At 39.7% G+C, this 14725-nt stretch overlaps 1 protein-coding gene across 1 annotated transcript in view; it reads right to left on the bottom strand.

Annotated features, from left to right (window-relative positions):
* LOC132830233 (nuclear pore membrane glycoprotein 210-like) overlaps positions 1–14725 on the bottom strand; it is a 188844-nt gene that overhangs the window by 158735 nt on the left and 15384 nt on the right. Inside the window, exons 4-6 of the mRNA XM_060847766.1 lie at positions 14549–14645; positions 9992–10142; positions 4688–4820 (exon numbers count right to left, since the gene is read on the bottom strand). Of these exons, the coding sequence (XP_060703749.1) occupies positions 4688–4820; positions 9992–10142; positions 14549–14645 (381 nt within the window). The remainder of the gene's footprint in view (positions 1–4687; positions 4821–9991; positions 10143–14548; positions 14646–14725) is intronic.

A 14725-nucleotide genomic window follows, 5' to 3' on the forward strand; every position in this document is an offset into this window, starting at 1 on the left:
TATGTGAGGAATAAAAAGAATGACTAGAGTAAGAGTAGGTAAAAACAATGACTGTAGATGCTGGAAACCAGAGTCTAGATTAGGGTGGTGTTGGAAAAGCACAGCGGTTCAGGCAGCATCCGAGAAGCAGTAAAATCAACGTTTCGGGCAAAAGCCCTTCATCAGGAATACAGGCAGCGAGTACTCCTTACATTTATCTCTCCATCCTTCAGGCCTTCTGCCTTGTATTGCTGATGAAGGGCTTTTGCCCGAAACGTCAATTTTACTGCTCCTCAGATGCTGCCTGAACTGCTGTGCTTTTCGAGCGCAACACTAATCTAGACTAGAGTAAGAATTGGGCCTGTCAAGGACAGTGGCAGTGCATGGAGTTCAAAGAGATAGGAGAGGCACTAAATGAATATTTTTCATCAGTATTCACACAAGAAAAAGACAATGTGGTCGAGGAGAATACTGAGACACTGGCTATTGGACTAGACGGGATTGAAGTTCAGAAGGAGAAGGTGTCAGTAATTCTGCAAAGTGTGAAAATAAATAAGACCCCTGGGCTGGATGGGATTTATCCTAGGATTCTCTTGGAAGCAAGGGAGGAGATTGCAGAGCCTTTGGTTTTGATCTTTATGTTGTCATTGTCTACAGGAATAGTGCCAGAAGACTGGAGGGCAGAAAATATTGTCCCCTTGTTCAAGAACAGGAGTAGAGACAATCCTGGTAACCAAGTGAGCCTTACTTTGGTTGTGGGTAAATTGTTGGAAAGGATCTAGGAAGGAATAATTTGATTAGGGATAGTCAACACTGTTTTGTTAAGTGTAGGCTGTGCCTCACAAGTCTTATTAAGTTCTTTGAGAAGGTGATCAAACAGATGGGTGAGGGTAAAGTGGTAAATGTGGTGTATATGGACTTCAGTAAAGTGTTTAATAACGTTCCCCGTGGTAGGCTATTGCAGGAAATGCAGATGCATGGGATTGAGGGCAATTTCGCGGTTTAGATCAGAAGTTGGCTAGCTGAAAGACAGAGGGTGGTGGTTGATGGGAAATGTTCATTCTGGAGTTCAGTTATTAGTGATGTACTGCAAGGATCTATTTTGGGGCCACTGCTGTTTGGCATTTTTATAAACGATCTGGTTGATGGCACAGAAGAATGGGTTAATAAATTTGCAGATGACACTAAAGTCGGTTGAGTTATGGACAGTGTGGAAGGATGTTGCAGGTTACAGAGGGACATACATAAGCTGTAGAGCTAGACTGAGAGATGGTAAATGGAGTTTAATGCGGAGAAGTGTGAGGTGATTCACTTTGGAAGGAGTAACAGGAATACAGAGCACTGGGCTAATGGCAAGATTCTTGGTAATGTGGATGAGCAAAGAGATCTCAGTGTCCATATACAAAGATCCCTGAAAAGCTGCCACCCAGGTTGCTAGGGTTGTTAGGAAGGCTTATGGTGTGTTGGCTTTTATTGGTAGAGGGATTGTGTTTTGGAGCCATGTGGTCATATTGCAGCTGCACGAAACTCTGGTGCAGCTGCACTTGGAGTACTGCGTACAGTTCTGGTCACCACCTTATAAGGAGGACATGGAAGCACTGGAAAGGATGCAGAGACATTTTACCAGGATATTGGCTGCTATAGAGGGAAGGTCTTCTGAGGGGCTTGAGGCTATTTCGTTAGGGAGAAGAAAGAGGTGACTTAATAGAGACATATAAGATCAGAGGATTAAATTTAGTGGACAGTGAGAGCCTTTTTCCTCATGATTGCCAGCACGTGGGGACATAGCTTTAAATTGAGGAGTGATAGATATAGGACAGATGTCAGAGGTAGGTTCTTTACTCAGAGTAATAAGGGCATGGAATGTCCTGCCTGCAACAGTAGTAGACTCACCAACTTAAGGGTAATTTAAATGGGCACTGGATAAATATGGATGATAATGGAATAGTGTAGGTTAGATGGGCTTCAGTTTGGTTTCACAGGTCAGTGCAACATCAGAGGGCTGTAGGGCTTGTACTGCGATGTAATGTTCTATATTCTCTGTGAATAAAGCTTTATTTTCTTTTAGGTTATTGATATTATCTTTCAAAATTTCTGCTAGGGTCCCAGTACCCGCAGTGAGTCACAAGCAGCGTCAAAACTGAAAACATGCATGTGTATGCATCATATTAGGTAAATGAATTCTTTGGGCAGAAATGTCAGTAGAGATTAAGTACAAAGTAATTTGTTTCAAACTGTACAAGGCAAGCTAACCAACATTTAATTACAGGAAAACATTTAGCATGAACTCTTGTCTTATTTTTTAACCAGCATTTTCTCAAATTCTTTTCTGTTTCAAACAAGGTTCTGTCCCAACTTCAGTTCTTGGCTTTGGATGTTTTTTGCTCCTCCCTGCCACCATAATTTATCTTGTGATTTAAGACAATGCTGCTCTCTGCACATTCAGAAACTGAGCTGGGGACACTGGTCCTATTTCATAAGTCAGTCCTGTCATCCCAGGAAGCAGTTTTCGTTCAACATTTCCAGAACATCCTTCATCAGATGAAACAAAAATTGCACAGAATACTCCAGGTGTAGTTTCATCAATAGATTATAATCACTCCGACACAATATCCCTGCTCCTGTCCTTGAGTTCTCTTACTATTAAGACCAACATGTTGTTTGTCCTTTTCACTGCCATATGCACATGCTTACTTTCAGTGACTAGTGTAATAGGACACTAAAGTCTCCTAATTTCCAAAGTTATCATTCAGATAATAACCTGTCTTCCTGTTTTTTTTATTTCCAAAGCAGATATCTTCACATTTATCCATTATGTTTCATCTGCCATGCATTTGCGCACTCACTCAGCATGTTCAAATCACACTGATGTAACTCTGCATCCTCAGAGCTCAACCTCTTCCTCAGCTTGGTGTTGTCTGCAAAACTGCAGATATTATTTAGTTCCCTAATTTAAATCATAAATATATATTGTGAACTGTTGGGTTCAGAGCACTGATCCCTGCACTACACCAGTAGTCCCTGTCTCTTGGAAAAGAACCATTTATTCCTACTGTCTGTTCCCAGTCTTCCAGATGTGATTGTGATAAGTCATACCTGGAATAATCACTGACATTAAAAATGATATTTTCAGCTGCAGATTTGGGATGATCCAGCTACTGCAAACATTTTGGGTCACATATTAAAACCAAAAGATTAAAAAGTGAGAGATGGTTACAGAGAATGATGACATTAGCCCTGACAATCACCAACGCCAACCTCCCACCTACAGAATCCATCTACCAGGCCTGCTGTCAAGGAAAGGCCGCCAGTATTCTCAAAGAGCCATCCCACCCTGGCAATGTTTTTCTACAACCTCTACCATTGGGGAGAAGGTATAGAAGCCTGAACACACACACACACCAGCCAGTTTGGAAACAGTTTCTACGCTACTGTTGTTAGAATACTGAATGGACTCACAAACCCTTAACATTCGCCTGTACCTGTGTTTTTGTTTTTGCCGCTGTTTACCTATTATTTACTTATCTATGATACTTAACTCTGATCTGCCTATTACTCACAAGGCAAAGCTGTAAAATGTGCCTCGGTACACATGACAATAAATTCAATTCAATATTCCTGTGGGAAAAAAAACTGTGTGTAACATGCAATGTATTTACAACACTGTTTTAAAATGTTGTTCCACATTCCAAATTGTGGAAGCAGATTTTCTCAATGCACAAAGTTTTAATCTAAATACTGTTTAAGTGCATAAATGTTTTAGTCATAGTATTTTTACACTTTTCTTTCAAAAAATGTAGCACTTAACAGAATTGGTTGACTGACATTGTTCTGCCTGCTTTGTTCCGAACACTAAAAATTGTTTTGGTACCCTTTTGACCAAAGTTCTGCTCAATTTTTGGTTCTATGTAACTAAACAAATTGCATGTTATTTTACTGTGTATGTCATTTTGACTATGCAGTCCTCTGCATTTCTTGCACTTCAAAAAACACCTTAATAGCCCAAATCTTCTGACTGCTTTATCTTCGATGCTTTACATTCTACTAGATCCACTACCTGAAGACTTCAGATTAATTGAAATCTAGGCAGCCAGATGACATCTTTATGTTGCAACTTTCTGTTTTTTAAATCAACACAACACTCCTCACATGGGCAAAGTAACTTCAAATTTACTGCTCCATCATACGTAAACAAATTCAACTACAGTTACATCAGGTTCAATGTCTAATTTCACTGCTAAAAGTAAATTGAAATGCATTAAATCTATATGTAATACTTTGTTAGAGACAAAAAAAGCCTGCAGATGCTGGAATGCAAAATAGACAAGCAGGAGGCTGGAAGAAGGGCTGTATTCGAAACATGCACTTTTCGAATTGCTGATGCTGTCTGGCTTACTGTGTTCTTCTAGCCTCTTGCTGGTTTAATATGTATTACTTCAGCAGCTCAGTTGTAGACATGCATACTTAAAGACAGAAGACATTCTAAAGTATCTTTATCCCAACAGTCTCATAACAAGTTACTTACACTGAAAACAAATGCTTCCATGTTCAGTCATATTTTATGTCCATCTTGACTTCAAAGGAAAATATTAAAAGCAAATAACTGTTCAAGATTCTGTAATCTATAACTGTTGATCGGAGAAACAAAACAGATATAGAAATTCCCTCTTCCGGCAGTAGTTCAATTTAGTTTTTAGTTGAAAGTTACCTGTCATTTTCCCATTTACAACTTTAGCAACTCTGTAGCGAATAATAGAGCCTATCAACAAATAAATATCATGGGCTGGACTCAAGATAATGTTTTCCAAAATAGTGACACGTATTGATGCAGCAGGAACATTCTAGAAGAAAGAATCAGAAGTTAGAAATAACTGAATGTGCTTATGAATGCTCATGCATGAAAAGAAACAATAATATTCCCCTGTACTCCAATGACCCCAAGTTACCCACATTTTTGAGACCATTCTACTTCATACTTCATGCACCTGCTAGCAAACTGGATAAGAAAATATTAAAGTTATATTCACATGATGCAGGAATATCAAAATTCTGACCAGCAGCACAGACTGCATCAACAATTTTGTGAACGAGGACCAAGCCTATTTCCCAACAGTATGATGCAATCCAATACACTGGCTTCCTTTTATATTAAAAATATCACCCTACTTACACAATGTGAATGCAGTACAATAAAGTGCATATTGGTTGTCAATCTGCTAGATGTCGTACTACTAATTCAATGGATATTATAGCACAAAGACAATGGACATTTTACTCAAGAATGAGAAAGCCAATCATAGGTTTTGAAAAAAAAAAGAGAATGTGAAAACGGAGAAAACAAGATATGCTTACGGTTAAAGGATTTTAATAAATCACAGCAATAACATCATACATTAACAACTAATATAGCAATGCACATTGATAATTTGGTTTTCCAGATACATGCACACAATATAATTCCAATAGTGAAGAGGGAAATGGCATGGAGCAGGGTGACACTAGGCACACGGACACACAAGATGGCTACTGAGCCATCAGTTGGCCATCTTGACACACAAGGTGGCTGTTGGATCACAATGTGGAGAGAAACAGCAGAGCGGATACAGACACTGACTGGAGCCACCATAATGCCAGCACAATGCTTAAGTGGGTGGGTGAACATTGCCCCAAGTGTCTGGGTCCAGCCAACACCTCTTACAGAAATAGTAACAGCTTGATACCAACTCAGTACGAAATGCTAATACTCAGGGGTGCAGTAATCATCCTTCTCTGTCTACACTGAAACTGACAATGACCACGCGGAAACACTGTGCTGGAAGTGACAAAGACTGTATCGAAGCTATCAACGATTCTGCAATGATTGTAACATGGTTTGTTTGTGGCAAAGACAATAATCTCATCACCGACTTATTGTATACAAGATGTATAAAAGTTTCTTGACATGTGTTCCAGGTCAAGAGAAGACTCGCAGCTGACCACTGTGCTGTATCTTTCTCTCCCCGGAACTCCAGTATTTCCTTGTGCAATAAGCTGTCATTGAACCCTGATTCTGACTCCAAGTCTGGTGTTTTTCCCCGCAACAATAGTAAACACCAAGATTAGTCCCTTGTAATTGCCACATGTAACTAAGCTATAATACAAATGAAATTAAGAATGGGCAAAAAGTGCTGGCGTAACATATGCTTGCAGCCCATAAATGAGTAAACTTAAAAATTTCATCAGTGGGTTAAATAATTCAAGCAAGGTGAGACCATCGTTAGCTTGCCACAATCATATCGACTCAGATGTCTTTTAAAAAAAGATAGATTTTGAAAAAAATAATTGACAATGAAAATGTCATTTGAAAAGTAAAAACTGATAAAACAAAATCCAATTAAACAGACAGATATTCAGGTGAAAGGTAGACCATGTAAAGTTTCCTTGTCTGACTATTTCCTTACTTATTACTATCTCATTTAAGAAGTGACACACTGATTTAAGAGGTCTTTGGAAATATATTCACATTTGCACTCTGCTGCCTCTATTGGTTTAGGGAATCTGGGGTAGGGTTCATTTAGTTGGATGATACCTGGTTTGCAATGTAGAGAACAGTGCAAATTCAGTTCCCGCAACAGCTGAAACTGCCACGAAAAACTCTCTTTCTTGATTTCTCCTCTCACTTGAGGCATTGTGACCCTCAGTTTAAACTACCACCAGTTGTGGCTCTTTAACGAGAGAGCAGCCAGTAGTCTGGTTGGACTGTACTTCAAATTGTCACTCTTTCAAGAAATAATACTTCAATACCAATGTGGAATTATACTTTTCTGCTCCACTGCCGACAATTCAAGATTAACACTTCAATTCTTAAAAACAAAAAGGAACTTGCATTTATATAATCTTCAAATTCAGAAGTTCAATAAAAGAAACACTGAACAGAACAAAAATGAGGTAAGTTGGCAAAAACTGGGTGACAGAGTTAGGCTTTGAGGACCTTTGAAGTTAATGACAGTAGGAGTTTATTTACATATGGCTATTACTCTCGACCGATTTTGGTGTTTGCTATTGGAATTACATCATTTTCCAGGTAAATGTGAACAAAGTAATTGATGTGCATTAACATTTTAGTTGTTAATTTATGATCTATGTAATAGTTATTAAAATCCTTAGTCTTGAAGATTTGAAAAGCCTTTATTAAAAACATTTCACTTATCAGCCAAGTACACAAGCTAAATGCTGGTTTGTGTCTAGGTGATCATAATTCTGAAATGTAAATATGCGTAACTTGAAATAAATCCATGTTTTATTCAATAAAATAATTCTACAAGGTAAACTTGAACCACAATTGTAATATTTTAAAAGCGTCAAATTCATTAGATTCAGCATCTAATGCAGAGTTCATTAAATTAATCCAAAATCATACTGGCTGTGGCATCATCATAAAGATCCAACTCTGAATTAGATAAGATGCTTTCAGTTCCATAATGCCCTCACATATTAGATAACCTTCCTCTCCATTAATTGAAATGGATATGCAACATTTTTTGAACATTCTGAATGATCTTTTGTTGAGAATATTGAAATTTCTGGATATTTCATTCATGTGGCCAAAGTTAATAGTTCTACTGGTGTTTTTCCTTTTGACGATGAATCACTGCAGACTGGAAATAATGGCACTGGGGTTTTTGGTAGTCTGAGTGACTCTGGCTTTCTGTCTCACACAGGCATTTTTGTTCCACAGAAAGACTACACCAACTCACTCTAGCCCTGAAAGTTTTGCTGGATTCATGAATAAATTGGCTTATTCAAATATATCTTTATGCATTGCATTTCACATGAAAACATAACCATTCTATCAGTCAATTTGCGAAGACCGATTCCATATATACATATCGCAAGATCAGACTAGTGGCTAGCTCCTCTTCTGCTGATGCATCTGGTCAGGGGCATTTTCTTCAAGGTAGATTGCTGGTTCTTCTAATCTTATTTTTCATTAAGTGCATTTCCTCACTGCAGCACAGTTGAATACACAAAGGTGGATGAAAAGGTCATGTTGAAACAGGGAGTCTGCAGAGGGATTTGGACAGGGGGCAAAGAAGTGGCAGATGTATTGTTCAACAATACAATGTTGAAAAATGAGAGGTTATGTAATTTCATTGGAAGAATAGAGCCTGGACTATTTTCTAATGGGGGGGGAGCCTTCGGAAGTCTGAAGCACAAAGGGACTTGTAAGTTTACTTCAGGGTTCTCTTAAGATTAAGAATACAAGAGCAAAGATGTACTGCTGAAGACTCAAAAAGGTCTGGTCATACATCATTTGGAATACTGTGAACAGTTTGAATTCCGTATTGAAGGATGCACTTGCCTTGAAGGTGATTTAGAGGAAGTTTACAAGAATGGTCCCAGGGATGAAGGTTATTAGCACATGAGGAGCAGTTGAGGACTGTGGGTTTTGCATCTGATAGAAGAATTGCCCAGTTACTTTTTGGGTGGTGTGCACATTTGATTGAAACTTTCAGATTACTGAAAGGCCTGGACAGAGGGGACATGGAAAAGACATTTCTGCTAGTAGGAGAGACTTGGATCAGTGGACACAGCCTCAGACTGAAGGGACAACTCTTTAGAACTGAAGGAATTTCTTCAGCCAGAGGGTGGTTAATATGTGGACCTCATTGGGCACAGACCTGTGGAGGTCAAGTCACTGAGTGTAGTTAAGAGAGTGATAGATAGGTTCTTGATTGTGTCCCCTTATCAACGGTTATGGGGAGAAGGCAGGAAAATGACATCGATAAACATATCAGCCACGATTGAATGGCAGAGCAGACTGATGGGCCAAAAAACCTAATTCTGTTCTTGTGTTCTGGTCTATTTTCCCAACTTGTGTATGACAGAGTGTGCGTGTAAGTAAAGAGCGAGTTTACAAGGGAACTAGTTTTAATTAGTAGTGTAATGCATCAGTGGTTTGTACCTGTTTACTTGTGGTTATAGTAGAATTACTTGTAATAAATAATAATTCTTGCATGATACAGAAACTCGGTCCATTCTTTCTCTCAATCTTCATCTGAAAGTCAGGATACTGGGGATACTGTGTGAACCCGTTTAAAACAAAAATCAACATCTGGTACAAGTCCGGGAACAGCATGGCTCCATATATGGCAGGCTATCCCATTGGGTTGTAACAGTATGACTTTAGGAAATAATGGTACAACATTGAAAGGATTTAATGCATACAAAGAAAGTATGTTGACAATTTACTGGTACTAGCTGAAAATGTGTTGCTGGAAAAGCGCAGCAGGTCAGGCAGCATCCAAGGAACGGAGATTCGACGTTTCGGGCATAAGCCCTTCTTCAAGCCTATGCCCGAAACGTCAAATCTCCTGTTCCTTGGATGCTGCCTGGCCTGCTGCGCTTTTCCAGCAACATATTTTCAGCTCTGATCTCCAGCATCTGCAGACCTCACTTTCTCCTCAAAGAATTTACTGGTACTACAAAACTTAAAACGATGTTAAATGTGGATAGGTAGTTGAAAATGAAGTTTTTTTGGCCTACACTCATCAGAACTAAGACACAAGAAACAGCTTGCTAAAAAGGGACACCAACGTGTAGAGCATGAGAAAAAGATGCAGATTGGTTGGACAATCGGCACGGCAATGCAGCAAGATAGTTAACTACTTATCTTAGTTCTCAGACCAAGTAGTTAGACTCTGATTGGTCACCGACTCATTGATGCTTGCAGCTCAAAAAGGAAGCCATTCAGCCACTGTCTATATGTTGGTCAATAAAGATCTGACTACACTAATCCAATTTTCAGCTCTTGGCCAATAGCCCGATATAGTACTGCCTAAACATTGTGAGCTTTTGCCTTAACCACCCATTCAGGTGATGATTTCCAGGCTCCCACTTTCCTTTGGGCGTAAAGAATTCTCAACTGCTCTTTTATCCTTATAGTTCTTAGGCAAGTTGGATTATAAAAGCATCTAAGCTTTATTTAAAAGCTGATTTCGTGGTAACTACAAAGTCTGCAACAAACCATTACCTTATATATAGCATCCTGCAGTCGTGTTTTCAGGTTAGCAGTACCAGTCATTAACCCAGATACAAGAATGATGTCGCCCTGCAGTCCATCTTTTTCCATTCTTGCTATATGTGCAGGTGGTAAATAGGTGGACTCTGAAAACTTCATTATTCTGATGAAAAGATGGGAACTCATTAGATCATAAGAGTGACAAATATAAAGCTGAAAATGTGTTGCTGGAAAAGCGCAGCAGGTCAGGCAGCATCCAAGGAACAGGAGATTCGATGTTTCGGGCATAAGCCCTTCTTCAGGAATGAGGAAAGTGTGTCCAGCAGGCTAAGATAAAAGGTAGCCTGCTTAACCCCTCCTCCCTACCTGCTGGACACACATTCCTCATTCCTGAAGAAGAGCTTATGCCCGAAACGTCGAATCTCCTGTTCCTTGGATGCTGCCTGACCTGCTGCGCTTTTCCAGCACCACATTTTCAGCTCTGATCTCCAGCATCTGCAGACCTCACTTTCTCCCTTACAAATATAAAGGCAAATTCTGAATATGATTTGTCAAAACAAACCAATTACCTGAGTCAGTGTGAAGCTCTCAAACCTATTAGTGTACATGTTAGTAAATCTAATAAAAACTAACTTCCAGTACAGTACAAGCCAATTGTCATTCAAAATCTTATCACAACAGGCTAATGCATGGCATGTTGTCACATAACAGACAGCTATAATATAGGGTATTCCCTACAGTTGCACATGGGCTGAATTTCTAGCAATGAATTCTGTGTTATAGTAGAGTATGCTTTTCTTCAAGTCACAACTTTAAGCAAAATGACTTAAGTTAATCATGCTTCCCTTCAGAAAGTGAGAGAGAGAGAGAGAGAGAGAGAGAGAGAGAGACAGAGAGAGAGAGAGAGAGAGAAGAGAGAACAGTTGGTGGATAACAAAGACCACCAGGAGAATAGCTCTCTGAAAGGTACCTGTCCATAGGAAATTTGTGCACATTTGATTGAAACACCAAAGCCAACCTAGAGAAATCTACAGAGAAAGTTTGATATCCAAAAACGACAATTGGGTTTGAAATTGATTTGCTACAAGAGGGAATTTATCAGACAGTATTGTAGAGTGAGAGGTAAAAGATAGGTTTAACAGAAAGGAGTTGTAAATAGTTGTGGTTTTAATGTTCTCTGTTGGACTTAAAGAAAAAATTGTTAATTTTTATTTTAAATAACGAAACCTGGGATGGTTCTTTGCCTCTTGAAATTTAACAGATTATGGCGAGGGTTTCTCTGCATGTTCAGTTTAAATTAGTAGAGGGGTTTACCTAGTGTTGTAACATCTGTACTGACCAATCTCTGTCACTAGATGCAGGCTGACACTTCAGTGCAAGTTCAGAACAGGAGCTCGGAGCAAAGTAGCCGAAGACAGACCCTGGAGACTAAAGAACGGAAACAAGGCTGGAGGCAACAATGGGAAGCAAGAGCAACAGCATGTAGAAGACGTAGTTAGCAGTAAGAGTGATAACACTGTGGGAAAGATAACTTGCACATGCAGGCCAAGAAAGAGGTGTGGCAAACAACTTGTTTAGGAAATTAATGATTCTCCTCTCACCTCTGAAAGCCCACCAGCATGGGAATGTTAAATTCTGGTTTCCAGTTTTTCTTTTTCTAATTCATGGATACACGACACCCACAGAAAATTATAGCATACAAAATATTTTCTAGAAATCGAGCATGTTAAGAAAAATGACAAGATTCAAATCACTTACATGAAATTGTATGGTTAATGCACAAATTTTCTTTAATTCATTCATGGAAAGTGGATGTTACTGGCTGCCAACACTTCTTACCCGTCCTTAGTTACCTTTAAGAAGGTGGTGGCGAGCTGCTTTCTTGAACCACTCATTGCAGCCCATGTGCTGTGGTTTGATCCACACTGTTGTTCAGGAGGAAATTCCAGGATTTTGACCTAGTGACAGTGAAGGGACGACTATTTATTTTCAAGTCAGGATGGTGAGTGGCTTGGAGGTGAACTTAGAGGTGGTGGTGCTCTCATGTATCTGCTGCCCATGTCCTTTTAGAAGCAAGTGGTTGTGAGTTTGGATGGTGCTGTTTGAACAGTGGTGAATTTCTACAGTGCATTTTTTTGATAGTTCACAGTGCTGCTACCAAGTGTCGGTGATGCACTGAGTGGATTTTTGTGGATGTGGTGCCAATCAAGCGGGTTGCTTTGTTCTAGATGGTGTCAAGCTTCTTGAGTGTTGCTGGAGCTGCACTTATCCAGGCAAATGAGAAGCATTCCACCATACTTCTAATTTGTGCCTTGTAGATTATGGACAGAATTTGGGAAGAGATGGGTGACTTACCGCAGTATTCATAGTCTTCGATTTGATCTTGTAGCCACTTTGTTTATGGGACAGGTGCAGTTGAGTTTCTGGTCAGTAGTAGTCCCAAAGATGGTGATAGTGGGGAATTCAGTGATGGTAACACCACTGAATGTCAAGGGATCTGATTATTTCTTACATAACAGCCATAGCCTGGTAATTATGTGGCGCAAATATTACTTGCCACTTGTCACCCAAGCCTACATACTGTTCAGATCTTTTTGCATTTGAACAAAGACTGCCTCAGTATGAGGATTTGCAAATGTGCTGAACATTGTTGATGATTGCACAAACATCCCCACTTTGGACATTAGGATAGCAGGAAGGTCATTGGTGAAGCAGTTGAAGATGACAGGGCAAGATCAATAACTTAAGGAACTCCTGTTCAGATGTCCTGGACCTGAGAAGACCGACCAACAACCATGACCATCTTCCTATATGCCAGCAGAGAGTTTGTCTCCTGATACCCACTGATTCCAGTTTTGCTAGGACACTTTGATGCTACACTCTGTGGGATTCAGCCTTGACATCAAAGGCTGTCACTGTCACCTCAATTCTGGAATCCAACTTTTTTGTCTGAGTTTGAACGAAGTCTGTCATGAGGTCAGGAGCTAAGTAACCTGGGCAGAACCCAAACTGGGTGTCAATGAGTAGGTGCTGCTTGATAACACTGTTGATGACACTTTCTATCACTTCACTGATGATAGTGAGCAGACTGATGGGACAGTATTTGACCGGGTTGGATTTGTCATGCTTTTTGTACACAGGACATATCTGGGCAATTTTCCATATTGTCAGGTAGATGAGAGTGTTGCAACTGTACTGGAAAAGCTTGGCTAGGGAATGGCACATTCTGGAGCACAAATCTTCAGTACTATTGCTGGAATGTTGTCAGGCCCTGTAGTCATTGAAGTATCCAGTGCCTCCAACCATGTCTTGATACTGAATCAGATGTACAGCACAGAAACAAACACAGTCTCTTCGATTCAACTCATCCATGTCAACCAGATATCCTAAATCAATCTAATCCCATTTAGCCAGCAATTGGCCTGTATCCTTCTAAATCTTTTCTATTCATAAATCCATCGAGATGCCTTTTAAATGTGTAACAACCTTCACTACTTCCTCTGGCAACTCATTCCATACATGCACCACTGAAAATGTTGCCTCCTAGATCCCTTTTAAATCTTTCCCCTCTCACCTTAAACCTACGTACTCTAGTTTTGGAGACCCCACCATGGGGAAAACATCTTGTTTATTCATCGTATGTATGCCCCACGTGATTTTATAAACCGCTATAAGGTCACCCCTCAGTTTCTAACGCTTCAAGGAAAATTATTCTGCCTCTCCCAATAGCTCAAACCCTCCAACCCTGGCAACATCCTTATAAATCTTTTCTGAGCTCTTTCAGGTTTCACAACATCCTTCCTGTGACAGGGAGACCAGAATTGCACAGTATTCCAAAACTAACTAACCAATGTCCTGTACAGTCACAACATGACCTCCCAACTCCTATACTCAATACACTGGCCAATAACAGAAAGCATACCAATGCCACCTTCATTATCCTATCTACCGGCAACTCCACTTTCAAGGAACTATGAACTCAAAGGTCTCTTTGCTCAGCAACACAACCCAGGACCTTCCCATTAAGTGTACAAGTCCTGTCCTGTTTTGCCTTTCCAAAATGCAGCCAGAGAGAATCAAATTGGCTGAAGACTGGTATCCGTAATGGTGGGGAGCACTGGAGGAGGTCACAATGGATAGTACACTCAGCATTTCTGGCTGAAGGTTGCTGTGAATGCTTCAGTCTTATCTTTTGCACTGATGTGCTGGGCTCTTCCATCTTTGAGGATGGGGAAATCTTTGGAGCATCCTCCTCCAGTGAGTTGTTTAATTGTCCATCACCATTTATGACTGAATGTTGTAGGACTGCATAACTTAGACGTAATCTGTTGGTTGTGAGATCGTTTAACTCTGTCTATCACTTACTGTTTATGTTGTTAGGCACACAAGTAATCTTGTTTGGTAGTTTCACCTGGTTGACCAGTTTGAGTAAGGTTGGCTTATTTCACTATCATCTAATTGTATCAAACTACTGTTTCCATTTTAAAGGATTAGGCTTATTTTTGTTAGTCTATGTCAAGATACAGAAATAATGATCTTCCAGATTTTAAAAGCCCAACTGATGCCTACCTAATTTTACTTGGCGATTCAGCAATATTATCCATATCTTCATTCTTCACAATGCTCCATTCGAAAATAAATCCTTCCAAGCTACTAAAAGTATTGCCTTAAACATAGATAGGAAAACTCCATTATACATTGCCATGTATTAAAGAATTTAGGTACATTATCTACAGAAATGATAGT

Source organism: Hemiscyllium ocellatum, chromosome 31 (genome assembly GCF_020745735.1).
Source record: "Hemiscyllium ocellatum isolate sHemOce1 chromosome 31, sHemOce1.pat.X.cur, whole genome shotgun sequence".
Lineage (NCBI taxonomy): Eukaryota > Metazoa > Chordata > Chondrichthyes > Orectolobiformes > Hemiscylliidae > Hemiscyllium > Hemiscyllium ocellatum.